Raw genomic sequence first — 27,498 nt, 5'->3', positions numbered from 1 at the left:
TCCTCCTCTATAACCCTTTTGCTGCAATCTGCAAACTGCTATTGGGTGCTGGGGGTTGAAGGACAATTTCAAGTGACGGGTTTGAAGGGATGACAGCAAGGTGTCGTGCAAGGGACACCCGAGTGAATAGTCGTCTATAGAGCCTCTGTTAATTCAGTCATGCCCCCTCGGCTCATATCAGCACGCAGAGCCCCAGTGACGGTTGGTTTGTCCCTGTGACAAAAGAGTGACAGGTGCCATCAAGAAGCGTGTGACAGCTATGACGCGCGTGCGTAATCCTGCGTAATCGCTCCTCATCTGCACGACACACACACACGCACACACAAAAAAAGTGGCCCTTTATTAAAAACAGCCCTCTTTTAAAGCTGCTCAAATAAATCTTTAACAAAGCACTGACATTGAGAAAAGAGGAAGTCACGCTTGGGCAACAAGTCTCTTTACGCACAACAAAGATGTGGTCGCACAACTGGAACTGGTGTAAAATAAATAGCCTGAACTATGTCGTATTATAGTACTGTTGTAAATACCACACGAGGGATGCCAACGGTGACGATTTTGTATCAAATAATGTTTGCGATGGATGCACACCCGAGGGTGGCCTTTTATTTTGAAAAGCATACACCGGAAACCAACAGCAGTCTTTTGTCTTTACAAGCAGAAGCGACATGAATTAATAATAATAATGATATAAGGGAAACCTTTGTACTTTTTTTTTTACATGCAATAGTCATGAGTGTGTGCTAAATGCAGGGATAGGAGGGAATATAATTTGGTGGCCCTTTTTGATGGTAAATGTTAAAGGTTATACCTAAAATACACTTTGCAAATTAGCATAATGAACAGTAATGTAACATAATGGTAATTGCATTATAATGAAAGCTTCTTTATTGAAAGTGCATAGTCTCAAATGTTTGGGGGGCGGGGGGGGGAATGTGATTTGTGGACTTTTTTGACATTGTGGAATATTGTTCGCATAACAATTTAGGTGTGCATTTTCTACCTTGTGTTCGCATTTCCTGCAAGCAACTACGGTACAATGGACAACATTTGATGCGTTTCAACAAAAGGAAAATATAAACTCCCATGACTTCACATGAGCTTTAATTTCTCTTTAGGGACAGACACTACACTGACAATGCATGCCAGATTTAGAATCGTAAAGTCGATAAAACGTGTGGAATATTTTCGAAATTAAATACTGCGGTGGTGTAAAGTGGTCGCACCACCTGGTACCAGAATATTGAACGTCCCATTGCCCCTGAACTTAAAACAGGAAGTGTTAAACACGAAGGTTGAAACGAACACGGCAAAACGTGAATACATAAAAATAAATAAATAAAATGAAAGAGTGTCTTGGTCACGTGACCAGTGGCCAAGGTTTAGCGGGAGGCAAGATGGCGAGCGACATGACAGGCACCGCGTCGGACACGGTGCAGTGTCCAATTTGTTTTCAAGACTTCAACTGCGACGCTATTAATGGTCACCTCGACGTTTGTCTGACAAAGAGCGACGCCCACGACGGTCGTTTGTCGACGGACTCCGACGCTGGAGCTCCGCTGAAGAAGTTTTGTTACGAAGCAGCGCCCAAGAAGCTTACCGGTGGAGAGCACCGCACGGCGGCGCCCTCTGCCTCGCATGGAGCATTCTCCATGTTTCGCGACACGAATACGTCATTCCCCAACAAACGACTTGGTGGCGGCGCGGTCAACAAGGCAGTTAAGCGTAGTTTTGTGGCCGAGACCGAATTTGAACCCGGATGCTCCGGGACGCGGCAGAAGAATGGCGGACAGACCTTGAACGCGACGCAGGACTTGAACGCAACACGTGCTTTGTGCCTACGGACACTGCTAACGTCAAACAGACCGCTGGCGGAGATGCTGAGGCCGAACACGCTGGTGGAATACTTTGGTCAGAATAAAGTTGTCGGCGAACAAACCCTTCTGCGGTCCCTGCTGGACTGCCAGGAAATACCCTCGCTCATCCTCTGGGGACCACCAGGATGTGGAAAGGTGCTACGGTGACCTTATCGCCATTAGGAATCATCAATATCAGAAGTACAAAAGTCAAAGATACTTATGTAGGCAAAAGACTGATGTTAGTAGACGTACCGATAGAACTTTATCACTGGAGTGAAAGTTCAAGTCCAGCCTCTGAAATGTACACGGGTAAAAAAAATATTTTTTTGTCAATAAAATACAATACCATACAGTATTGTATAATGTACAACTAATTTAGTACAATTAAAAAAACCTACACACAAAATACTTTAGTTTCCCATTATGAACTTGTATAATGCTTGTACTGAGAAGAAAAAACAAGAGCACTAGACATGATATCAAAACAAAATGTTCCAACTAGAAACATACAATTTATGTGTTTTTTTTTTTCTTTTTCTTAACATTAGCTGGAGAATTTATGAACGCTGGAAGTTGGTGGTTTTCAGGGTGGCACAAGACAAGCATTCGCCAGGAATTATTCTCGGAACCGATAACGTCAGGCAATTCTTTTTCATAAAGCCACGGATGGGGAATATCTTGTTTCTCTGAATGTTGTCATGAATGCGCCCTCCTTCACGTTCCTCCGTGTCGCTGCTGTCCCCGTTTTTCCCACCTGATAATTCCCCAAGATCTCAACGATTCAGTCAAGATCTCAACCGAGTGCCGTCATCCGCGGCGGCTGAAAAACCAAAAAGCAACAAGCCTGTTTTGACAAAGTTAAGGAATAGAAAGTACAGATATCTATTTTCAAATATATAGAATTAAAAGTCCAAAGTCAGCAAAATAAACACTCAACTACAGAAACAAACAATTTTTACTTTACTTCCCACCACTGCATAACATTATGCTATTTGTTTATACAGTAAAGGTTAGGGGGGGGGGGGGGGGGAGTGTTGCATTTTTTTTCTGGCTCAGATTGAGGCAGTGGCTTTTATTCCTCAGCTGAATAACGCTGCCTTGAAAACTAAATTTTTTTTACGAGACATCTCTGAAAAGCCAAAAACAAAGGGTGTAATGCTTGTTTATTGTACTTTTTTTGGGAGAAAAGAAATGTTATTTGTTTGAAAATCCATGCAATGGTTGGAAAGGAAAGGAATCTTCTTTGACAATTTTAGGAGCGACTTCTGTTGTTGATCCAGATTCCAACGCCGTACCGCAATTGTATTCAAAAATAAGTTCCAGCTTGTGCGATATTGGTCAGATAATAAAAGTTTTCACGATGTCAGTCGGAGCTTTTAAAATCCAAGGCGGCCTTGCTCTAAATTCTATATGCAGTCCCAGTCAAAAAGACCATTTTAGCTCCAATGTTCAATTGTAACCTTAAATTCTTATGAAGAGGGATGCTTTTGCTTTTTCTGTCTGCTGGTTCTCAATGCTGTGCATGTTTTTTTTTTTTTTAACATTGCATTCTCCGTGTCAGACCACTCTGGCTCACATCATCGGCAGCAACAGCAAGAAGAAAGGCACGGCTCGTTTCGTGAGGCTCTCCGCCACCAGCGCGTCCACGGCCGACGTGCGAGAGGTCATCAAGCAGGCGCAGAACGAGCTGCGGCTGTGCAAGCGCAGGACCATCCTTTTCATCGACGAAATCCACCGCTTCAACAAATCCCAACAGGTGGGGTTCGGTACTGTATGTGGGCCAGAAATACACGCCGCTCCCTCTGGTGTTTGTTGTCTTAGTTAACGACTACAAGGCAACAGAATTCCTCTCTGACGGTGTCGATCCAAACTGAACTTTGTGATGGCCTACTTCATTAGATTGTACACAGGTATTGAGCTATATTATATAAGCGCTCCAAATGTCACACGAGGCATGTCAACAGAGACCACCGTATGCTGTTTTAAAATGTATACGCACCTGTTGTGGGCCTTTTCTTTTGAAAATCCTTATATTTCGAAACGACGTGCAGCAGTCTTGCCTCTTTCCTAGCGGACGCAATGGCGAAGCGTAAATGTGGCCCCGGGTTATAAAAGGTCGTTTTTTGTACATTAACGATTTGAGAAATACTAACTGTTTACATTGTTATTTTGTGCTGAATGAAGAGATAGAATTGAAATATGTAATTTTGTGGCCTTATTTGTATTTTGAAGTTTTTACATATTCAGTACTTTATGAAGCACTTTGCGCATGTACAAGGCAATAAAAGTAATTTTAATAAAAACGTCATAAAGTGTCAGTTTGTGTGTGTACATTCAAGTTAGTGGAAAATAACTTTTTTTACTTTAAACCTTCGCTTTGATGCATTTTTATGATTTAAATTAAGCGAAAAGATGTCACCTCCGAGATGGTCACAGTTACGTCCTCACAGATTTGATGTCCCGTCTTCTTTTTTGCTATTTCAGGACACGTTCCTTCCTCACGTCGAGTGCGGGACAGTCACTCTGATCGGTGCCACCACTGAGAATCCGTCCTTCCAGGTGATCTCCGCTCTGCTGAGCCGCTGTAGGGTGCTCGTCCTCGAGAAGCTCTCGGTCGAGGCGATGGGCTCGATCCTGGACCGGGCGGTGGCGGCGCTCGGGATCGCCGTGCTGGAACGGGATCAAACCGATCCCGAATGGCCGGACCGCCAAGCGGAGGGAAACCAGTGAGTGCCCCACGCGGGAGGCCGCTCCTGACTGGACAACGCACAACAAATCAAAGTTCTTCTGTTGCTGGCTCAGCGGGCACGGTTAGATCATTTATGGGAGGAGAGTAGCAGTCCCCTCGGCTCTGGTCCCGTATGATGTGTGTGTTGACAGATTAGATTTGTGCACAAGTTGTAGCCCGCGAGGCCTTTAATGGCTACTGGCTTCGCGCGGAATGCGACGCTGCACGTCAGGCAGATTTGTTGACCGTATTGTTTGCCAGCCATGGAAAGAACGCAGCAAATCACACATGTTCCACATTAAAAGGTTGGACTTGCACCAGATTGAGATGGTCCCGGGCATCAATGTCTAGCCGAGCTGAGTCCCATATAGCAGCCGTTCCCAAAGTGGCTACCAGACCAGTTTTTAATGGTCGCTGGTTGTCAGAATAAAATACTCCAAGATGCAATGGGGCCTTGACTTAAGAGTACAATTTGTTCTGAGACCATGCTCATAACTAAAAACATTTTTACTTTGTTAATCCCTTCCAGCCCCATGGAAGAAAAAAAACACCCCACATTTTCATGCTTTAAAATGAAAAGTAGCAACTGTTGAAGTTTATAAAAACATACAGTAATAACATAATTGAATCAAATATATAGAATTAAACAGTTTGTGCATCATGATTTCATGCTTCAGTGCCATTGACATTGTGCTCCTTCTGGTATGTGTTTCTGGTCCACCAGGTGGCAGTATAATACAGACACGACGAAGAAGAGTTTTGCGACTGATTCATTAAGCTGCAGTAATAATACTTGTTTTCCGCTGACGCTAAAGAATATATGCCTGTAAGTACAGTGAAAAATTGATTTAACAGACTAATGGGGGGAGGGGTCATCCGTTGAAGCCATTTGTCCTTTAATTTGAAGCACGTTTTTTCATGGCATTAAAACACCCAGTACGGTACAAAAGGATTGTAAATAAATGTAAAATGTTTTCGCGTTGACCTAAACTTGAAACATTGCTGTGTAGGTCTAATTCTGCAGTCATCGCTGGTTGCTTGGGCGGGTTCATATAATGGCGTGCAGCTGGTGGGAGAAAGTTGTCGCGGGAGCGAAACGGGGTCGCTTTTATGAGCCGTGAGGTGAGAGAACTTCCTTTTATCACCTCCGTTACGATTGGATGCCATAGCGAACGGCTTGACAAACAAAAAAACAAAACAATGACAGATGTCTATTTCCCGAGACGTTTACATGATGAGCGCCCGAGTAAACAACAGCGACTGGCCCAGAAAATATGCGTACCAGTCTATGACTTTTGCGCCAGTTAACAACAGCGGCCAATTCTGGAACAAACGGACTTTGTCCATTGCAAGGGCTCATTTTGAGTTCCAACCGAACATTTCAGAAACACATTGAAGGCAGGCCTTGTTTTCTGCTGAGTCACATTATTATTGTCAACAAGCGACGTTTGAGACACTTTTAACAGTGGCACCCTCCAAGGGGTTGGTTGTTTTGAGATTAGGAGGATGAGAGGCCTTTGGCTCAGACATCAGAGTTCTTATTTGCTTGCTGTAGTTTTGTAGGGAACACACACGATGAGTCATAATCATTGCTGTGTCTTTGTAAAAGGAAAGCACACAGAATCATTGTTTAATTTGATGTATTGATTTGTTCTCAGGCCAAAAGTTTACATTGAACAAAAAGCTCTGGACACAATCGCCTACCTGTGTGACGGTGACGCCCGGACTGGGCTCAACAGTCTGCAGCTGGCCGTTCAGGCTCAGGCCGGCTTGACTCGACCCAGCTTGACGGGACCAGATGGTTTCACCCGGGATATTCTTGTGAAGGAAGAACACATCAAGGAGGGTCTCCAGAGGTCTCATATTCTCTATGACAAAGCTGGTAAGATGCTCGTCCTGATCTCTTTCCGAAGCAAATCGTCCCGACGCAACAACTTGTGTCTCGTAGGCCAAATTTGATCAAACCTTTAATATTTATAGCATGTTGTTCCACTTGAAATTGAGGTTGAATTAACTATTTGAAGTCAACTTTTCAGTTATCCATTCTTATGAGTGCTGTGGTAGGGATTGGCATAATCATTTTTGATTGTTATGAAATCTGTTAAATGTGTGTAAATGATTGTTGAAGAACTTTGAAGAAAATGTAAGACTTTTAAGTGCGCCTTATGTTCGTAAAAATACGGTACTTGGTCATTTAATTTCACACGAGATGGATGGGCAGGCATTTCGAGTCACAACTCTTTCAATACGAGCAGTTACAAAGTCCATTTTAATTTTAAAGTTTTAGAGTCTAAACCTCACCTCCCAGGCCCTTGCTGTGACCATCCATGATGAACGCCCGCTCACCATTTGTCCCTCTGGCCTCCCCAGTTGTCCGCTTACATAACATTCAGCTGTCCCAAAACACCGAGATTTACTGGTCCCAGTTTTATAGGGTGATGAAAAGCACTCTGCCTGCTTGACAAATTGCCCAGATCAAATTTAAAACGGTGTCCTATGCTTCTCCTGGCGTCATTGCATCAACCTTAGTGTGTTGAACAAAACCTAGTATGGTTGTTGGCTAAATCAAAATTGGAGATATGGTCCGAACGGCTTGGGGAAGAAGGCTTTTTTTTTTTTTTTTTTTCTCTCCTTGATGAGTTTGGTGTGGAAATACCCAAATTACTTAAAATATGAGTTAAAATGTAACATTGTGTTTGTGTGACTCAAAGGCGAAGAGCATTTCAACTGCATCTCAGCGTTGCACAAGTCCATGAGAGGCTCCCACGAGAACGCCGCCCTCTACTGGCTGGGCCGCATGCTGGAAGGCGGCGAGGATCCGCTCTTTGTGGCTCGTAGGCTGGTCTGCTTCGCCAGCGAGGACGTGGGTACGGGACACGGACATTGTACGATACTGACAGTTTAAATGAATGACTTCTTTTCTAACTCCTCTCTGGACTTTGCTTTCACGCTCAGGTCTGGCAGATCCCTTCGCTCTTCCTCAAGCCGTGTCCGCTTTCCAGGCCTGTCACTTCATCGGGATGCCCGAATGTGAGGTATGTGGCGGTCAAAAAATATATACGGGGTGCAGCTCAATAAATTAGAATCCCGTGGAAAACAATTTCAGAATGAATTTTGTTTTTCAACGATATTCTCATTTACCGCGCTGCACCTGTATATTGCTATGCTTCATTATTCACTCCTCCTCTACAGGTGATCTTGGCTCAGTGTGTGGTCTATCTCTCCCGGGCGGCTAAGTCCACGGACGTGTACGTGGCCTACAAAAACGTGAAGGCCTGTCTGAGGAACCACAAAGGCCCCCTGCCACCCGTTCCGCTCCACCTGCGCAACGCACCCACGCGCCTCACGAAGCAGCTGGGCTACGCCGAGGGTTACAAGTACAATCCGGCCTTCAGCGCGCCCGTGGAGCAGCAGTACCTGCCTGAGGAGCTGCGGGGCATTGACTTCTTCACCTGGACGCCATCGGAATGGTGATACACCAAGTTACTCTTCGGCTTATGTTTGCTCATGTCAAGATAAAAAAAGACTTCAGCGTTGCATCCATTTATGTTCTGCTTAGCTACTGATCTTTAGCCTGTTGCTCTTAGAGCTAAATACCTGTACGACTGAAATTTCTTCACAACACATTTAATGTTATGCTATTAACAATCACACAGTTCCGATCTTATGTACAGACAAGTTATGTTGCTTTTGCATTATCTTTCAAGAGTAAAGTTTTTCCCAAATTAAAAATTGACCGATTATTTTCCAGATTATTTAAACATATGGGTCATATTATTTTATGCCGCCTTCGTTCTCTATGGGTAACTGTCTCCCATGTTGAAACAGCCATGTTTAATGTGCTATTTTCAAATGGTTATTGATGATTAACAATTTTAGGCATTCATAGTAAAGCCTCATTTCAATCCTCTCATTTAGTTATTCATATACAGCATACACGAGAGATGCAAGCAGTTAGGGATATCGGGCTCTCGGTTGACATTTCTGGATCAACCTAAAATGCACTATAACCTTTGCAGCAGGTGAAGTTATTAACCTTTCTCTAAACTTTTGTATGCACTTGTCAACAGTACTACAAGCAGAATTGTCTGCTCTCTTACAAGGTGCTGGATGGCAAAATTAGCCATTGTTGTGTCTAGTATATAATAGATAAATTATAAAACCCGAACAATTATGCGCTAAAATGTCTTTTATCAACCCAGAAGAATTCAATTTTGGGCCATCGTCTGCAAAGACAAAAAAAAGGAGGTGTCAAGAAACATTTACAGATAAATTGTGAGCTTTTTTTTTTTTTTTTTTTTTTTTGTTTTTTTTTTACCATAAAATGATTGAGGGTTCTGACTTACGCAATCCAGCAGATGAAGGAGGCCACACGGGTGAGGACGGTTGGTCTCCGAGGAGTGTCACAGCCTCGTCCATCCACGAAGCTGGTCACTCCTTGGACGGACCATTTGCCGTCTCTGCCTTGACAGTTCAGGGGGCCCCCGGAATCGCCCTGCAACACGACAGCTGATATCAATCACAGCCCTGCCTTCTTTTTGAATTAACACCTCACTAAAACTTAACTTTGGGGGGGAAAAAAAAAAAAGTGCAGATAAATTAGGAGCAGAATTTTAAAGCGTGTTGAAACATTAGAAGCTCACAGTAGAGTCGACCCCACTGCCCCAGCGCCCACGGAACATGGGCGGGTCATCATCACACCACCAATACACCCTGGGAGGTCACCCCAGTGCTCGCCAGCCAATCACAGGGCACTTATGAAGAGAAACAACCGTTCACATTCACACCTATGGGCAATTTAGACAAGAGATTCTCAAAGTGTGGTATTAGCACCACTAGTGATATCCGGGCTCCCTCTAGTGGTACATGAAAGAATCACTGCCCAAGTACATTTCAGTTGTGTTTAACTTTTTAGTTCACTTTTGCATTTAATCTTTAAGAACTATTTGTTTTTAAACTTGTATTTGTATTTAACTTCATGTGAAATGCATTTTAATTGAATCATTGTTTAAATTGTTTTATTTCCCTATATTTAATGTGCAGTGTTAATGTTCAAAGTGCATAATTTTAACAGTGGCTTACAATTTATATTTCATTACTTTTACATTTTTATTTACATGACTTTTTAATAATAAAACCTCGTTTTTGATGGATACTTGGTCTTACTGCACTACTGTATTTTAATGTTGGTCATGATGGTGGTACCTGGAGAGTTCACGTATTTTATTTATTTGATTTCATTTTATTTTTGAAGGGGTACTTGGTATAAAAAGGTTTAACAGCCACTGACCGTCTGGAATGTGGGCGCAAGCCGGAGAGCGGACAGAGAATTGGAAGCGGCCCAGATTCGAACTCAGAACCTCAGAACTGTCAAGCAGACAGACAAACGTGCACGCCACCTAATAAAATCCGCCAGGTGGCGCTGACATCTTTTTCTGCCTGCCTCCGAGGGCTTAAGTCCTGCATGGGGAAACTGGAAGCAAACTGATCAATAGTAATAAATGCTAATATTTGAAGAATCAATGAAATGATTAATATAACAAAGTCAAATGATGTTCCAAACATTGCAATGTCACAGAAGTTATTTGGGATGCGTTTCAGTTTTGCTCGTGTATTCAAATCATAACCACTAATTAGAGGAGTGATTAAATATGAGTAGATATTTGCGGCAGACCTGACCACTTCGATTTGGTGACCTCTGCTGGCGTAATCGTGCAAAAGTACAAAATAAAAATTCCATGCTGTAAAAATGTTGAATTTCATTTTTTTTATTTATTATTATTACACGATTGACTTAGTTCAATTAGTTTACTTGTTGTACTCTTGCCCGTTGAGTTTTAATGGTTTTGCCATGCATGGTGTTCTCGGCTCGATTAAAGAATAATGTGAATCATGATAATAATAAAAGAAAATGTAATTTTGCACTCGATACAAACCAAGATAAAGGGAACACATCTTTCATGTTTATTACCGGCAAAGCTGGGACCATTTATGACGTCAAAATGTGACACAAGCTCCTTGTAACTTGATGCATACGAAGTTAGCTATTTGAGATTCTCGCTGATTTTTCGTAAACTACGACTTTGTTTAATTCTCTATATAAAAAACTGCTATGTATGTAATACATTAGGATATTTAAAAAAAAAAAAAAAAAAAAAAAAAAAGCCATATATTAAACATGAAAGGGGAAAAGGGGGCTCGTTCGTGTTGAAGGCACTGCCACAAAAAAAAAAAAAAAAAAATCCCTTGGAGACGTCAATAATGGTCCGGAGCAATTCACACATATTTATTTCTGCATTTTAGAAGCTTCAAGCCAGGGAGTGAAATCCGGACAGGTTGTTATAGCTACGCAATCCGCGGGGGTTCCGATGTCTATTTAAAAGCCCCTCGGACCCTCCCCTCTCCCCCCTTTAAACTACATTATATATCACACGCACGGCAATTCTCAATGAGCTCCAAAAAAGAAAGACATCTTCAATATTGGCTCCTTGCGCGAGCGAGCTCGGGAACACATCATCGCAGTTCAGCCTTTGGCAATTCCTCATGATTGGGTCCTAAAAAAAAAAAAAAAAAAAAAACGAAGCAAGGAAGCTTTTTCACTTTTTTTTTTTTTTTTTTTTTTTTTTTTTTTTTAAATATATGACTGTCAGCTTCTGCCACGGAATGATTGCCACACGCGAGTTGATTGGCGCAAAGAGATAAAGATCCCATCATCATCGTCGTCGTCGTCATCATCGTCATCATCATCGCCACTGTTTGTTTGTTTGTTTCTTTGTTTGTTTGTTTTTTGGTTCCGCGTCAGCATCAGGCTGATTCATGGTGGACAGGTTCGACCGAACTTTTTTAAGGATGATATTCGCTGGTTGTTTCCTCTTGTTGCTCTGCGGGCTCACGCGTGTCATGGCAAGTTATCCCATCTGGTGGTAAGTCATTTCTGGACGCAAATAGTCACCTAAAGTTTGTGTGCGGATTGTTGAGAAAATGGTTTATCTATTAAATGTAACGTATTTTTAATATTTTGAATTCATATTTTTGCAGAAGGGTCTCATTCATCTGGTGCGTTTTTTATTATTATTATTAGTTTTTGCAATTTTACTTTTTTTTTTTTGCATAACTTTTTATTTCTTTTTTTGTATATTTTTTTATTATTATTTTCTGCAGAAGGCTCCCGTTTGTGTGTTTGTAATTTTTGTTCAAAAAAAGTTTTCTATTTTTTTTCTATTTTATTTGTATTGTTCAGGTGTTTCAATTCAGTTTTTTTTTTTTTGTAGATCATTATCACAATGGAAGATAAATAAATTAAAAAAAAAAAAAACTTGCAACATGCATGAGAAACATCTGCTAGGCAGGTTTTGGTTTTTTTTTTTTAAGGGGGTGTCCAAAGACAAACTTTTCCTACTGCAAGTACAGCAGGTGCAAAATTTCGGTGAGTGTGTGTGTGTGTGTGGGGGGGTGGGGGGGGGGGGGGGGGGGTGCTAGATGGTCATCCACATTTGGGATGCTTGGGTATTTTGATGCTGCCATTCATATTTGAAGTGACACTTTTGATGAGCACATTCCGTAATTTACCAGAGTTGACATGTGGAACACATACCTGTATCAATGAGCTGTATCAATCAATTAGATAATATTGATGTCTGGAATTATGTTGTGGTTTTTTTTTTTTTTTTGCAACGCGTTACATCAGTCTAAGAGGCATTTCCAATATTTTGTTCTTCATGAGTAGGGAAGTTGTAGTTTCATAGAAGTTTGTTAGTGCACAAACACCGCTTTCGACAAACTGTGTGGATCGGTCGATTCTTGATTTTATTTTATTTTTTCACTTTCTGTCTGAGATGTTTGTTCATTTGTGAAATACTGTTTATTCGTCGAACAGTGCACAGTTAGCTCGCTAAATGAATCATGTTGCTAAGTGAAGGTCCACCATGTGCTCATTAAATGCTAATATTAGCACAAAAAGAAATGTGTTTGCATATACTGTACTTGCAGTGAATTTTGCCCAAAAAAAAAACAAAAAACGTTTGGGAGCTTGCCCAATATGCATTTCTAACAGCATAATATCTACTGAATACAATAAAAATGAACTGAAATGAAAATCTCAACTTTTTGGGGTGACATTGGGAAATCTCAATGGCACTTTACACTACTGTACATTCCAGTTTACAGTGTGTTTTATAACTTCAAATGAGTTTCTCTAATGCGGCTCTCGCGATGTGTCCGTGCGTCACACGCGGCAAGCGTAGACTTTATGGAACATCACAAACAAAAGATAAATTATTGTCTTTATGATTCAATATTTGCGCATGGTTGGATATTGGGTGTATCTTCCTGTAACAGGTCCCCTGCTGCTTGGAGTGATGAGAAACTCATGATTGTGCTCAGCTGGAAGGAAATCCTGATATAACATTTTGGGCCTTAGATGGAAAAAATGCTGACCCACATCAGGACCATTGCTCCTGGTTTTCCCCCCCAAAAAAGGGAAAACAATTTCATCCATCGGTGTATTATCACCTGATATGGGCAATGTTTTTAAGGTTGTCAGTGTGTGAGATAGTTTGTGGCAAATCAAGCACACAATGAATGGAAGGCTGTTTTCCATTGTGTCATCATAGCAGCAGCAAATTCCAAAGCAGCTCTTGAACTGGTTTGATTTTGGAGGGTGGATCGAGTTTGATTCAAAGGAAGGACAACAAGCAAACAGAACCGTTTGCTGCACGACTGCTACCAGCGCAAACATTCGCGCTCTGACGTAATCGTTTTAGCTTTCTTAGAAGGAATTATTTATTTGTTTCGTGGCAACTGATCCCATGTCAAATAACGTTGCATTTGTTAAGCGCTCGCCTGGCGTTCAGCCGAGAGAGGCCGCCGCGTCGCTCTCCGGCCTAGGTGCCCGTAAGACGCGCTGTCTCCCCTCAACCTGCCATGACATAGCCTGGCAGCACCCGCCAAAAAAAAAAAAAAAAAAAAAAAAAAAAAAAAAGGCACCCACCAACCCCTTCCCCCTTCGAGTCCACCCCACCTTTAGAAGATAAATACCTGGAGGTGAAAGCTCGCCGCACATTCCTTTTCCCAAACATATTCTCTTGATGTCAAAGTCGGCTCCAAGGCCCTGGGGCCCACGAGTAAAGTGGTAATTCTGAAGCGCCCTGCTTGGGCTTGCTGAAATATGCATTAAACCTGCGCTGGATTCGCTTAGATGAGACGGTGGGGGGTGGGTGAGGGGCAAGTGTGTCCCCAGACAAATAATTGTATTCGATGTGTGTTTCGCTTAAGTGTTTATTTGCAAGCAGTTTATCCTTTACTGACCCCTGGTTTCCTCGCAGCTTGCGAGCAGGATCTGTTACTGGGAATCTGAACCAATGAAAGCCCCGAGTTACTTCGAGTGTATCGAACGCAGTGTTCATCACGTTTGTTCCAACAATTTTTCTTCAGGTATACCCAAAGTGAACCCTTGGTTCCCTGACTTTATCATTCATTTGACATTTTGGACATTTGCATGCTCCCAACTTAGTAGAAACAGTTTGAGGACTATTTTTAAAGCTATGCCTGGAGGAGTTTGGTGTGGAAGAACCCCATCAAACATCTTTAGGATGAACGAGAACATAACTGGCAGGCCAGGCCATCTTTCAAGTCCAACTTCAGTGACCACTGAGCTGACAAATCTGGATGAATGGACAGCCGTTACCACAGATGAACTCCAGAATCTTGTAGAAACTCTGCAAGACTTCTATCGTTACTTCCTTCCCGTTACGTAATGGACGGGTGGTGTCCCAATACTTTTGTCGCGTTTTTCGGCTCCCGGAGAAACGAAGCAACCTGAGTGATGCTCCTGTCGCAGACGTCCAACGTCTCAATCAAATTCCCCAAATGCGAATTTGTGAATTTTCTTCAGCAATGTTTGCACAATGGGTGCTGAAGGATTTATTAATGTAAATACAAGTGCGACGGAAATGTCAGAGGCGTCACTGTTTTTTTGTTGTTGTTGTTGTTTTTTCCTGCGAGGCAGCAGAAGTGGAGGAGGTTCAGGATGTGAGTGACAAGCGGCTCTTTAAAGATGCGAGCCTGCGGCGCTTGTTTTCACCTCCCCTGCGGTATCACAGTGATGAGCCTGTGATGAATCGGTCAACACGGGCTTCCTCTGCATTTGCACTCTTTTGTTGTGCGTGTGAGAGGGAGCGAACCAAAAGTCTGCTGCGCTCTGGGATGCGGACTCGGGGTTTCTGCCGGGAGTGACGGCTGTTCGAGGGGGGAGTGTGTGGAGTGACAAGGGCCAAAGAGAGGTCAATATGTGATAGCGACGCTCTTGTTTATTGGCGGATGCTGCAGACGACTGTGACTTCCTCCAGGGCAATTTTCAACATTTTCTGTGATTGACTATAGAAATGAGGCGAGACATTCTGCCAGAACTACTGCGACAAATAGCTCTGACATCTGCTCGAGGGCCCGCAAAACCGTAATTCACTCACTGACGCGCCGTGACGCCCGACAACATCCGAATGTAATCTTGAAATTCCAATTTCAACGTGCAATTTATATGCCATTCTGATCACCTGAAGGCATAATGGAGGTATTCAAGGTCAGCTTGTTTGGCGCCCTCAAGCAGGGGGTCTTCGGGCTTCCCACTGGGAGTTTTTTTTTCCAGGAAATAGCCTCAAGCCAGTGTCAGGACTTTTGCTAATCTTGTTGTGATTAGTCTCTGGACGAAAGGTCAACAGATAGCGAGCTCGCTGGGCAGCCAAACACTTTTACACCTGCTTGGGTTCTACCTTTGCGTGGATGCTGCAGCAGCTGATATCATTTGGGTGGATCATAAGATTAGTGACATCTTTAATAGTCCGCTGACATGGAGCGCAAACTTGCCAAAAAGTCACTTTGCAGCCAACCTGCAGGGCGTTTGTCAAAGATAATAGTGGGGGAAGTTCTTTAAACAATTTATCTCTGTTGTGACTTGTGTCGAGCACTCTGAATATTGATTTTAGTGAGTTGAATAATCAGGTCAACAGTTCAAGTTGTTATAGAAAATGGTAATCCAAATAGGCAAGAGACAATGGCAAATGTTTAAATAATGGGCATCCACTCTCGTGGATTTCTGATAACTGAGAAGACGCAGTTGAAGACGTTAACTCAGGATAGATTTCCGTCAAGGCTGAATAAGGATCCGAGATAGCACTGAGTTCCTGTCAACAGCGGAAGAAAGTAGAGCAATTTAGTTTTAAAACGCTGATGTGTTATTGGAACACACATGAGCTACTGTCTGTATTGTTCCACTCCAGTCCGAAGAGTCGATTGAGAGGACGCAGTGAAGACGATAGAGCGCAGACCTCCGCCAAGGCTCAATAATGATTCGAGATAATGATCGATTCCTGTAGCCAGCGGATAAAGTCGAGCACCTTAGTTTAAAAATGCTGATAACTGTAGTCGATTTGAACAGACATGAGCTACAGTCCAAAATGTTCCACTCCAGTCTTACAAAAGTGGTTGACAACGACGCGGAAGATGGAAGTTTTCACAATGATGATGCATTTCCCATCCCTAATCCGCACCGAAATGTCGCGGCTTCGTCCTTGACAGGTTCCCCAGCCCTCCACAAAGTTTTAGTTGCTTTTGACTGACGCTGGTAAGAAACAAATGCTGACAAAAATAATAATAATAATAATAATAACCTCCTGTCTGGCTGGCACTTTGCACTTGGCAGAAATAATGAAGATAACAAGAGAGGGAAGGCGAATAATACCAAGGATGTCATTGAGTGAACCAAGTTTGCACTTGTTTCATTCTCAAAGGAAAACAAGAAAGGCGGAGAGGTGGGGGAATCGAGTCGTGTCTGTCTGTGTGTGTGTTTTAGCCTTGATACGCTCTCTGAAGTTCCGACGTAGCGTTTGCACTCTTATTAGCCTAAGCTGGAGGCCTGTTAAGTGTGCGGACAGCTAATAACAAGGTGTAGCTCTCCTGGTTGTCAGCTTAAGGTCTATGAAGACATGGAGATGCATGGTGGACTTTCATCTCAGACAGAAGCACTGCGGTGGCAGGCTTGCAATTTCCAGGTGGCTGCGAGGTGGGGAGGACACCTAGCATGCTAGCATCTGATACTCAAATTTGCAATCACACACCCACAGACATGAAATCACTCTTTCCCTTAGCAGGGCAATCATTCTCAACTTTTCAGGTGCTAAAACTCAAAACATGAATGACCTTCTCTGCATCTAGGTCACTAGCGGTGGGCCACCAGTACTCGTCATTGAGCACGCAACCCATTCTCTGCAGCAGCATTCCAGGGCTGGTGCCCAAGCAGCTACGCTTCTGCCGAAACTACGTGGAAATCATGCCCAGCGTGGCGGAAGGGGTGAAGATTGGCATCCAGGAGTGCCAACACCAGTTCAGAGGGCGGCGCTGGAACTGCACCACCGTCAGTGACAATCTGGCCATTTTTGGACCAGTGTTGGACAAAGGTAATTCTGTTTCATTTGTTCCTAGCCCAACAGGCCAACTAAGTGGCACCCTGTAGCCGTTTGACTCATGTACCGAAAATGGTTTTCTCTGACTCTTTGTGGCCTCTCAACAGACCGTTTGACAAGTGTTGCATGTGATTTTCATTACACATTCTCAAACCACCCTGAGGAGAAAGAGGGGGAGAAAAAAACCTGCTCTTCACGCATGCATCAGCAATTATGCTCATTCAAATCCTTATTTACATAGAACGAAGACAACACCATGCCTGAAATCACGCATACGATCAAACTACGTTGGGTCTTGTTGGCGTTTTCTTTAAGAGGGAATCCCCAGTGATTGTTCTGATGTTGATCCTCTGAAGCGCCTTTTACAACACTTCAGACTGAATTGTGGAGGCGTGTTGTCTAATATGTTGACTTTAAGTGAGAAAGAATGGCAACTTCCAGACAAATGTCAAGTCAACAAAAAAAAGAAGCTCCAAACAAAACAAATCCAGGCAGTATTGTTTTCGTGTCTATTTAGTTAAATGGGAGCTTGTCTTCATTTTTTGTCAGTTGAATCTTAAAGTGTTGAAAATGGATGGTTCTCTTTGACGACGCAGTGTTATTGGCTCAACTAACGTCAATATGTGGGTTTCCTGAAAAGTGGTGGTTCTGGTGCTGCGAGGATTCTGCCCGACGCCAGCGATATGATAAATAAATATCTGTGTTCAAATGTAAATGCACCACTGACTTCCTATGACCAAGGTATACTCACGTACCAATCAGTTTTCTCTCAGCTCATAGCGACGGCTCGCGAGGTTAAACGACATGATTCCGAAGCTCAAAATATGCAACGGTGTTAACGTTCTGAACTTATCACCCAGCTACCAGAAGTTTTACTGAGGTTAGACTGAGCGGCTGCTTTAATCTCTCAACCCCTTAACACTTAATGAACGCTTGAGCCAGTAATAAGGAGGCTTGAGGATGAGTAGGAGGCAAGAGGGATTCTCCATCCGAGCTCCTTTTGTGGAACAAAATGCCACCGCATCGCCCCCTTCCCACCCCCCGTTGCTCCCCACCTTCCCGAGCCCAAATTGCTGGGGCGCTGAGTGTTAAAGGGGAGGCAGCGACTGGGCTTCAGTAGATCATTTTGATTGGATTAAGGTCAGTGAAGCCCTTAATAATGTGAGAGGTCAAAGTGACTGGATTAAGTGCCTTTGTCAGAGGCCAAGAAGAATGACTCGGGAGCTCCCAGGCCTTTGATAGGGCTTAGTAGGAGTGGACTTCCATTTCATTGGATTTGATTGATGCTGGTGTTTGTCTGTGCTGCCGGCCCATTGTCCTCACTGGTGTCTGTTTGTCTGCAATTCAGACTGTAGTGTGTCCGTTTCCTCCTGCTCCTTTTGGGCCAAAGGGGAGCAAGCGTCTTTATAGGGCTCACTTTCTACATGTAACGGCCCTCGTAATCCTCACCTTCACGATACGGAGACTGGTCATATTGGACAACTTTTCAGCTGAGTGACCTCCTTTCATGATCAAACGTGATCTGAGGGTGGCATGACGGCACACGTCACGTCATACGGTCAAACAGTTGCCATGTTGTCGATCATTTTCCCTCAGTTTGTCGCTCAGTCCGCACCCCGAATCGCCAGCCCTGCCTGCGGGCTGCTTCTGCGTCAGCACTCATTAATTTGCATGAAGTAAAGTGTCAAAACATGCACCGAAGGAATCTGCCCGTGATGAAAGGTAACAGATAGACGTGCAGGTGTTCTCAGCGCAACAAGACGATCCCGGAGCTGTTTTTGGCATTCCTGGTATTTGCAGAACACCTCCCTGCCATCAGTTGACAGAATTACAGAGCCCCTTTAAAACAAAATGAGGCTTCCGTGGTAATTTTGCAGGTATTACAGGTATAGGGGTGCACCGTCACTCCTACCTCAAACCATTACGAGCTCGATCGGAAACTCGATTGACGCAATGCGTAAGTGATGTGGATGAAAGGCTCCAGCACTCCGATGAACTGAAATCTCGCGTTCCCTTCTCAACCAGACAAGGATAAGGTCGGGGGATACGGGTTATGACCTGTGTCCCGAGGATGGGAAAGTGTAAGTATTTAGGATGAGCTAAGAGGTCTCTGCTTTTCACGAAACGTATGTCTCACCATGCTGGGGGAGGGAAGCTAGCACACCGGTATATCATTAACTCTGGGCAAGAAAGAAAGAAGGGGTGTGGCAAATGGAGTTGATGGGGGGACCTTAGCCCCACTCCCTGCTGGGCTCAGCTCGGAGCACAATATCTTTGCAACCATGAGATTAAGCAGGAGAAAAAGTGCTTTTCCCCATTCACACGCCCTTTAGATTGTTTTATTAAACCATTTGAATAGGGATTTCCCCGTCTGCCGACAAGCAGGGTCCAGCCAATGCATAGTTCTCTGTTGCTATGACTTAACTTGGTCCCCACTAATCACCGGCCAGGGCAAATTTCATATAAAATATCTGGAGCCTTTGTGGGGCTAAAACAGCGTGACAGTGGAGGCACAATAGGGGATTCAACCCCCCAGCAGGTCGTAGGGACCACTTGGCCTGCCTGCGTTTGGCAAAGTTTGGTGGGGAAGCGCTGTCAGGGGATGTGAAGTGTCATGAAACGCCATCAATTGGTCTTAAAACCAAGCAGTGGAACTAATGCGAGAGCAGGTGAAATAAATGTTATTGTCGGTGTAATTGGCCCCAAAGGTCAACCCCATGTTGATCGCCCAAATATCTTTACGAGGCTTGTGAAGCCCACCTCACACTGCTTTTTCCTTTAACTTGTAAACAGTTATGAGATGTTGGAAGGTAAGGGCACTGTATTTTCCCAAAACATCAAGTGTTACAAAAAATATACTGATCACTAAGCATTTCATCCTTTTTCTCGGGTTAACATCTCCACGTTCACCGCCAGGGCCTGTTTAATTGGTTCCCGGGTCTACTCCTTTGCTCATTTTGTCCCAAGATAATCCTCTTTTCCTTGTCCCGTTCATCCCTACCCTCACTTATCGTCTGAAGCATCAATACAAAGCTGCCAAAGGAGTTCATCAGGGTTCTATGTTAGAGGCACACTTTGTACCCCTTTAGACTAACAAATTATCATCCGCTGGTTCCAATTAAAACCTTGTATCTTGTATCTTGTAACCTTGTGGTGATTTTAACACGAGGTATTCACAGCAGTTCTGCTGCATGCACCGCAAATACAGTAGCTAAACAACTAATAGAATAAAATACACCTCTGCTTCAGATCACACCTCCCCATTCACATTTGTTGTGAAGACCAGCGACAATGGGGAAAAGATGAGCCGATCACTATTAATTTGTTTTAATAAACCCAGTGCCAACAACTTTGAATCATGAATGTAGTGTTGTGAGCAGATTAGTTAAATCAAAGTTTAATTTCAAAGTTGGATTCAAAATTGGGTTTCTAAATTAGCCATTTAATTATGATTTGTCAGAAATCTCACATCAATATTTTACTTTTGCAATTGTCAGACCAGATACACAGCAAAATCCCACACATAAGTTTTTTTTTTTTCTTCCAGCAGTTAATTTGATCAACACAGATGCCTTCCAACCTCATAAAATCGCCAGCCTGTACTTTTTGACGGTTACGATTCTGTTACATTTATGGCAGTGTGGTGATTGATTATACTGTAGCAGTGTGGAGTGGGTGGTGGCGTATGACAGTGGGCCTTTTCTCTTGCGTCATTGTTGTCTAATGCCCTTTAGTCCTTAAACTGGTTGGAACCTGCTGTAAGGGAGGAGCTCCTCCTGCCTTTTGCTTTGTACTTGTCCCTTTCTTTCTGCTCGTTTACTCTTGATCTTCAACAGAAACATGCACTCGTGAATTTGTTTTGTTTTTGTGTTTTTTGTTTAGAAGTATTCCAAGATGTGATTCGGGTCATACAACAATTGCGATCACATTTGCTCGGATATCTGGACACCCATTGCTACCGTGTGTGAAGCCATTTCCTAACCTTTCAAAAGCTTAATTGAGTCTCTTAATGATAGGCCTGTCAGGCCCGTGCCTTCTTCTCATGATGCCTGATGAGTCATCAGTTAACTATGTCAGCCGAGAGACAAAGGTCCTCGCTGGCCTTATTCACAGACATGACGATTGATGTCTGGGAGGATCGAAGCCCCACACTGGCACCTTTTGTGGATGCTACTTAAACACATGTGGTCGACACCAGTAATGACCTTTGAGATGGAAGTTCACCACCTGAACGTGTTACAAGGGGTCTCATTAGCGTGTGTTTACAGATGTTCGCCTGTGAAGTTATGCAAAATGGGATTATATAAGCAGGGTTTGACCTACTTTCTCCATCAGTAAACTCATACAGTGTAGCAATATCCACAAGAAGAAGGTGATTTGATTACCTATCATTTATATAATATTACTCTACAAAAAAAAAAGAATCCTCGCTTTGGACCTTGAAATGGAGCTGCATTAACATTTGAAGTGGTGAGGTATACATTAGTTTTGTGGTTAGGGCTCAGGCTGAGTTAGGGTGTGGTTATTGGTAGGTGCTAGAGTTAGGTTAGAGGTTTGGTTTCAATTTGGGTGGGGTTAGAGATGCGGTTCGGTAGTCGAGTTGGGGTTCGTTTCAGCGTTAAGGTAGCTGTTAGGGTTAGGAAATATTCAGCAACAATGACACTCAGATCCAAGCAATACTGTTTCTAAAATGAATGTAAAACTTGAAAACTAGACGTATGTGGATTTGTGCCAACATTTTGTTGTGTTTCGATTCGGTTAGTCATCGTGCTTGGGTAATCTGTCAGGTTAGCGTTTTCAGCGCTCGAGTTGCATCAGGTTAGGTTGCTATGGCTGGGTTAGTGGTTTGGTTTCGGTTTGGGTAGGGCTGCGTTTGGGTTTACGGTTGCGGTTAGGTCGGTTAAAGGTTTGGCTAACTGTTGGGGTTGGGGGCTAGTCTGTTAAAATAGCACTCAGATTCATACCTCACTCCTTTTGAAATTAAATTCAAATTTAAATCATTGAAAAAATTGACCTTTACCTGGATCTTTTTTAAGAGTTGCGTTGACATTAGGTTAGTTGTGTGGGTTTAGGGTTGTGTTTTGGTTTGGTATGGGGTTGTGGTTAGGGTAAGGGTTAATGTTAGGGGGTTAGAGCTGGAGAGTAGCGTCTAGGTTACAGTTGTGATTAGGGTTAGGATCAGAGGCTAAGGCCTCTTTATACTCCCACGGTCACGTGGTCGACATCAATCATCTCTCGTGGTTGGTCCGTTTTAGTCACATGCTGTGATGACGTACTCAGCGTGCCCCTCGGCTCTACCTACCATCTACGCAGCCGCCTTCCCGATCGATTTCGCAGCATAATTCAATGTATCATTTGGTCATCTAGGTCCATTTGTTCTAGCAGACACTGTTGCACGGTCACCATTGTTGTTCCTGGTTACTGAAAGGAAAGTAAAAACGGCTACCGGAAATGGCCAAAAAGTGCAGAGGAAACTCCACCCTGTGGCGTCCGAGCCAATACCAGCCGTAGTGACATCCCGACTTGGGGGCGAACTGCAGTACATTGCGCCCGCAGTGATGTTAGCGCGGTCGCCGCCCGTGCGAGCATAAAGAAACCTTTAGGGTTGTTGTGCCTCCCCGCTAGCGCTTAGTTTAGTGAGGGTTAGGGTTCATCCCTGAAGAATGGAAGCTGTTACAAAGGGGCGACCAACTTCACATTGTCTTTCATGACAACTTTGTGTAGTTGTTTGAATACGTTTGTGGCATCTTTCTCCTTCCAGCCACTCGAGAGTCAGCGTTCGTCCACGCCATCGCCTCGGCCGGTGTGGCCTTTGCGGTGACGCGGGCCTGTGCCGACGGCTCCGCCACCATCTGTGGTTGCGACACACGTCACAAAGGCCCCCCCGGCGAGGGGTGGAAGTGGGGCGGCTGCAGCGAAGACGTGGATTTTGGCGGCATGGTGTCCCGGGAGTTCGCCGACGCGAGGGAGAACCGTCCTGATGCCCGCTCGGCCATGAATCGCCATAACAACGAAGCCGGCCGGACGGTGAGCTCACCTGCGTCCTTGTTGCGCCCATTGCTATGGTGAAGTTGTCCTTTTTAATAACAGTAAAAGAATAATGGGCTAAGTGATAACTGAGTTGCAAGCTTGGTGATGGGTCCTCCCACTAACGAAGAAACGTCTTACTTATTTCCTCCTCAGTCTCTAAATGACAAAATTTTCCTGAAGTGTAAGTGCCACGGGCTGTCGGGCAGCTGCGAGGTGAAGACGTGCTGGTGGTCTCAGCCGGACTTCAGGGTCATCGGCGACTACATGAAGGACAAGTACGACAGCGCCTCCGAGATGGTGGTGGAGAAGCACAAGGAGTCGCGCGGCTGGGTGGAGACCCTGCGGCCCAGATACAACTACTTCAAACCCCCGACCGAGCGCGACCTCGTGTACTACGAGGGCTCGCCCAACTTCTGCGACCCTAACGCCGAGACGGGCTCGTTCGGCACCCGCGACCGCGTCTGCAACCTGACGTCGCACGGCATCGACGGCTGCGACCTGCTGTGCTGCGGCCGCGGGCACAACACCCGGACGGAGAGGCGCAAGGAGAAGTGCCACTGCATTTTCCACTGGTGCTGCTACGTCAGCTGTCAGGAGTGCGTCAGGGTCTACGATGTGCACACCTGCAAATAACACCTGCTCCTCCATCTTGAAGCTTCAGACTTTGGACCGGAACCGCCGGTCCCACAAATGACTGTTTGGTAAATGTCAAACACCACATTGGTGTTTTTATTTTTCATTTAAAAAAGATGTTGTCTATTTGTCTTCCGTGTAGTTTAGCTGAGAAGAGTATGACTTGGCGGTACGGCGAATGAGTGGTTAACACATCGGCCTCGCAGTTCTGATGTTAGGGGTTTTTAAATAAATAAATCTGCTAAACTCTTCCGGTGGCTGGAATATATCCCACTGGGTTGTTGCGTGGCTTCTCCACACTGTGACAACGAGGCGCTCTAAAGCAACCAGGCCAGTCTGAAATCCCAGTGCACCAGCTGGCTGTCAATTTGGACATTTGCTTTTTTTTTTTTTTTTTTTTTTTCCTCCTCGCTCTTTCGCCTTTCTCTGTGTGACGTGCATGCACTCATGGCTGACAATGAGGCACTCCAAAGGGGCCACGCCAATGGACTATCCAAAGGGAAGATACTTTGTTTGGGTTGTGGGCATCGCTAGCTAGCTAACTGCGCAGGATAACCGCTAATGCGAATGAAGACGCTCTTATGTAGTGACGGAGAGGCGACTCATTCCGAACTCGAAAGTAAGTCGCTATGCACCATTTTAGCCACGTCCCCCAAAAAACAGGAAAACTGAAATGGTGAAAACCCGTTTGTTATATCTCCACAATCAAGTACGACATCATTTTGTTTCTTTGCATATTTCCAGCAATTATCTTCAAACATATATCATTTATTTAGAAACAAATCTTTGAACTCAAGTCCCCAATTAAGACACAACCTTCAATTCCTGGTTTATCGCTGTCCATTTCGATAAATTCCCATGGAAGGTTTGCAATTAGTTCCTGAATTGTGCTGTGCTACCCTACCCCACAGGATAATCTTTCAGCCATCCGATAATCTGGACATTGTTGACTTTGATCGGAAGGAGGGGAAAATGCTCAAATTAGTCCGATTATCGGTATGTGAGTACCTCGCTTAAGGAAGCGCTGCTTTGAGTAAATCTTATTCTAGAAAAGCTGTCATTTCGCTTTACACAAGCTAAATTAACAGCATTATGCCAAGCATGACAAGAACATTCCCGGGAACAAAACAAAACAAAACAAAAACAAATATATATATATATATATATATATATATATATATATATATATGGAATTTTCCAACCAAAGACACCAACAAGGAAGCTCCACCCCCCAAACAAACGCTAAAAGTCCAGCACTTGTGTCCATAAAGTCATATGAGGCTTGTGTTCGCCTTTCTTTTATCAGTATTAGTAATGTCTCATATGACGGCGAGATATTTGTGATGAGGGGGCATTTATTTATTTAAAAAAAACAAATTGTAAAAATAAAAAAATATATATATTTTCAATTACTGTACGCTGAGGAAATATGGGGTGACAATGAAATGAAAAAAAAGACATTGAAGAAGTCATAATGTTATGAGAATTAAGTCAGAATATTACAAGAAGTAAAAGTACAATTTGAACTTTTACTTATATATTAATTTCTGCACAATAAAGTTCCAACTTAATTTGGCAGAAAATGCAGACGTTATCATCGTAACGTTTCAACTTTACGGTAAGAGTTGATTCTTGTGATATTGCATTTCTCGGAAAATGACTTCATGATTATTCTCGTAATTTATGTCACTAATCTTCACAATATTTCACTATTTCTATATTTTACAATGTTTCACATGACCTTTTTCTTGAAAAAATACGACTATTTTCTTGGACTTGTAGTTCTTTAAATCTTACAACTTTATGATCATAATTAAGCTTTATTATCATACTATTACAATATTGTTTTTTGAATAATAATAATAATAATGATAATAATAATGACTTTTTTATGACAAGAATTTCTTTCTTCTCGTAATATTACATTTCTAAGATAAATATAACTTCTTTGATGTAATGTTGAAAAGTATTCATCGTCATTTACAACTTTATTCTCATAATTATTGACTTTGTTGTCCTATATTTTGGAAATACAGTACAGTATTACAACTTTTTTCTCAAAATCCGTAAAATTTCCAAAATCATGACTTCATTCCATTTTATGACTTCGAAATTATGAATATTGTTTTTTTGTAACATCCCAATTTTATTCCCGTAACAGCAGGGTTTATGGTCGTAATACTGCACTGTAACATTTTATTTAAAATGAAAGAAAATTGTGACTTTATTCAGGTAATAGAAGTCATCCTTTATTACTTTTTTATTGTAATATCACAACTTTATTCGCGTAAAATTAGCACCCGGAAAATCATGACTTTATTATCTTTTTTTTTTTTTTTCACCTTTCTCAGAATAGAAGAATTTATTCTTGTCAAATCCAGACTTTTTTCAAATTAAATTGACCTTTTTCTTGACGAAAATATCTTTTATCTTGTAATATTAAAATGTTATTCTTGTGAAATTATGACTTTTTCCATAAAATGTCAACTTTTTCTCATGAGGAAAAATATGCTTTTTTATGTCATGTTACAATATTATTCTCATAAAATGATTATGTTTTTCCTCATAAAATGACAATATTATTTGCATCATTGTTTTTGTTATTCTCTCTCTTTTTTTTTCATTTCAGTGTGGCCCCTAATAGTCCTTTAGGTACATTGATACTCCCTCGCAGAATCGTTTGTATTTGGGTAAACATTCCGTTCAAGCAACACAAAATAACTTATATAATAAATAACGTTTTGGGGACATGCACAATGTGGATGGAGAGCGTGCAGTTGTGCTGAAAAGATGACCAAAAGGTGTGATGAGCCTTCTGCAATCTCTTCTTGTTCCCTGAATTAAAAAAAATAAAAACATTTTTTTTTTTAAAAAAAGCAGCGTCACTGAGGCTAACAAATGTTCCTGTCTTTTAATGCTGCTAAGTTAACATAATATTTGTTTGTCATTGTTTGTTTGTTATTGTCTGGTTTTAGGTTTTTACATACACTATGTCTTTGTATATCTGTTTTTCCCAATTCTTTCTGTGAAAGACGTGTGTTTTATCGTTTGGAAAATGTGAAGTTTGGACTAATTGTTGCATACAGTAATCTTCTCCAGTTTAACCAAAATAGAGTTGTTTTTATTTGAGTTGTTTTTATTTGAGTTGCTTCTTGCTTTGTGGGGTGATTAGAGCAAACGTGATTTGACTTGTTGCTCTTTTTTTAATTTAAGATGACTCATGGCCGCTCTTTTTTTGTTTAGTTTTGTTTTGTTTTCGAGTAAAAACGACTGAAAGCTGAATCGAGAGGTCATGTTGCCACTTTATTAGGTACACTTAAACAATCTAATTAAGGCTTTCTATTATTTTAATTGCCCCCCCCCCCCCCCCGGAAAAAAACCAAAATAAAAAATAATAATAATCTTGAATAAAAATACTTTTTCTTGAAAAATATGGCTTTTTCTCTCAAGAACTAGACTCTCTTGAAAAATGCTACTTTTTTTCACAGGAAAAAACAAAACATTCTTGAATAATATGGGTTAAGGTTATGACTTGTTTGTAAAAAAAAAAAAAATTTCTCAGAAAAATGGAACTTTTTTTTTCTTGATTTCTTTCCTCATACCAGTTCAACCAATTTAAGAATATGGCTTAAAATATATCGATTTGTTCAACAATTGTTCCTCATAAAGAAATGTTCCTCAAAAAAATGAGATAATCTGAAAAAAATCGAACTCCTTCAAATAAAAAAAATAATAATTTTCTCACAAAATACTGTTCACCTCCCACCCCACCCCCCCCAAAAAATATTTTCTTGAC

The 27,498-nt window shown here is 42.5% G+C and overlaps 2 protein-coding genes across 3 annotated transcripts; both read left to right on the top strand.

The window, feature by feature from the left end:
* Positions 1–1,393: 1,393 nt before the first annotated feature.
* Positions 1,394–8,860, top strand: wrnip1 (WRN helicase interacting protein 1). 2 transcript variants are annotated; one of them, XM_061693191.1, is made up of 8 exons: positions 1,394–2,009; positions 3,418–3,612; positions 4,341–4,582; positions 5,309–5,410; positions 6,243–6,466; positions 7,296–7,451; positions 7,540–7,619; positions 7,777–8,860. In XM_061693191.1, exons 1-8 carry the CDS (start codon positions 1,395–1,397, stop codon positions 8,056–8,058), a joined length of 1,896 nt encoding a protein of 631 aa, XP_061549175.1. In that variant the 5' UTR covers position 1,394; the 3' UTR covers positions 8,059–8,860. The 2 variants fall into 2 exon arrangements, with proteins under 2 accessions (XP_061549175.1, XP_061549176.1); XM_061693192.1 differs by lacking the exon at positions 5,309–5,410.
* A 2,540-nt stretch (positions 8,861–11,400) lies between these two features.
* wnt3a (wingless-type MMTV integration site family, member 3A) lies at positions 11,401–23,702 on the top strand. The gene is made up of 4 exons (XM_061693210.1): positions 11,401–11,507; positions 16,792–17,033; positions 22,801–23,066; positions 23,223–23,702. Exons 1-4 carry the CDS (start codon positions 11,401–11,403, stop codon positions 23,700–23,702), a joined length of 1,095 nt encoding a protein of 364 aa, XP_061549194.1.
* Positions 23,703–27,498: the final 3,796 nt, after the last annotated feature.

Source organism: Phycodurus eques, chromosome 13, assembly GCF_024500275.1.
Source record: "Phycodurus eques isolate BA_2022a chromosome 13, UOR_Pequ_1.1, whole genome shotgun sequence".
Classification (NCBI taxonomy): Eukaryota; Metazoa; Chordata; class Actinopteri; order Syngnathiformes; family Syngnathidae; genus Phycodurus; species Phycodurus eques.
The sequence above is the reverse complement of the archived record's forward strand: the minus strand, read 5'-3'. Positions and strand labels throughout refer to the sequence as shown.

Bases quoted from the DNA above. Each gene is read 5' to 3' on its own strand.
- wrnip1 (XM_061693191.1), top strand. From the start codon at position 1,395: ATGGCGAGCGACATGACAGGCACCGCGTCGGACACGGTGCAGTGTCCA. The intron at 4,583-5,308 runs GTGAGTGCCCCA...CTGGTCCACCAG, and splicing joins CGCCAAGCGGAGGGAAACCA to GTGGCAGTATAATACAGACA. The intron at 5,411-6,242 runs GTAAGTACAGTG...ATTTGTTCTCAG, and splicing joins ACGCTAAAGAATATATGCCT to GCCAAAAGTTTACATTGAAC.
- wnt3a (XM_061693210.1), top strand. From the start codon at position 11,401: ATGGTGGACAGGTTCGACCGAACTTTTTTAAGGATGATATTCGCTGGT. The intron at 11,508-16,791 runs GTAAGTCATTTC...CTCTGCATCTAG, and splicing joins GCAAGTTATCCCATCTGGTG to GTCACTAGCGGTGGGCCACC. The intron at 23,067-23,222 runs GTGAGCTCACCT...TTTCCTCCTCAG, and splicing joins ACAACGAAGCCGGCCGGACG to TCTCTAAATGACAAAATTTT.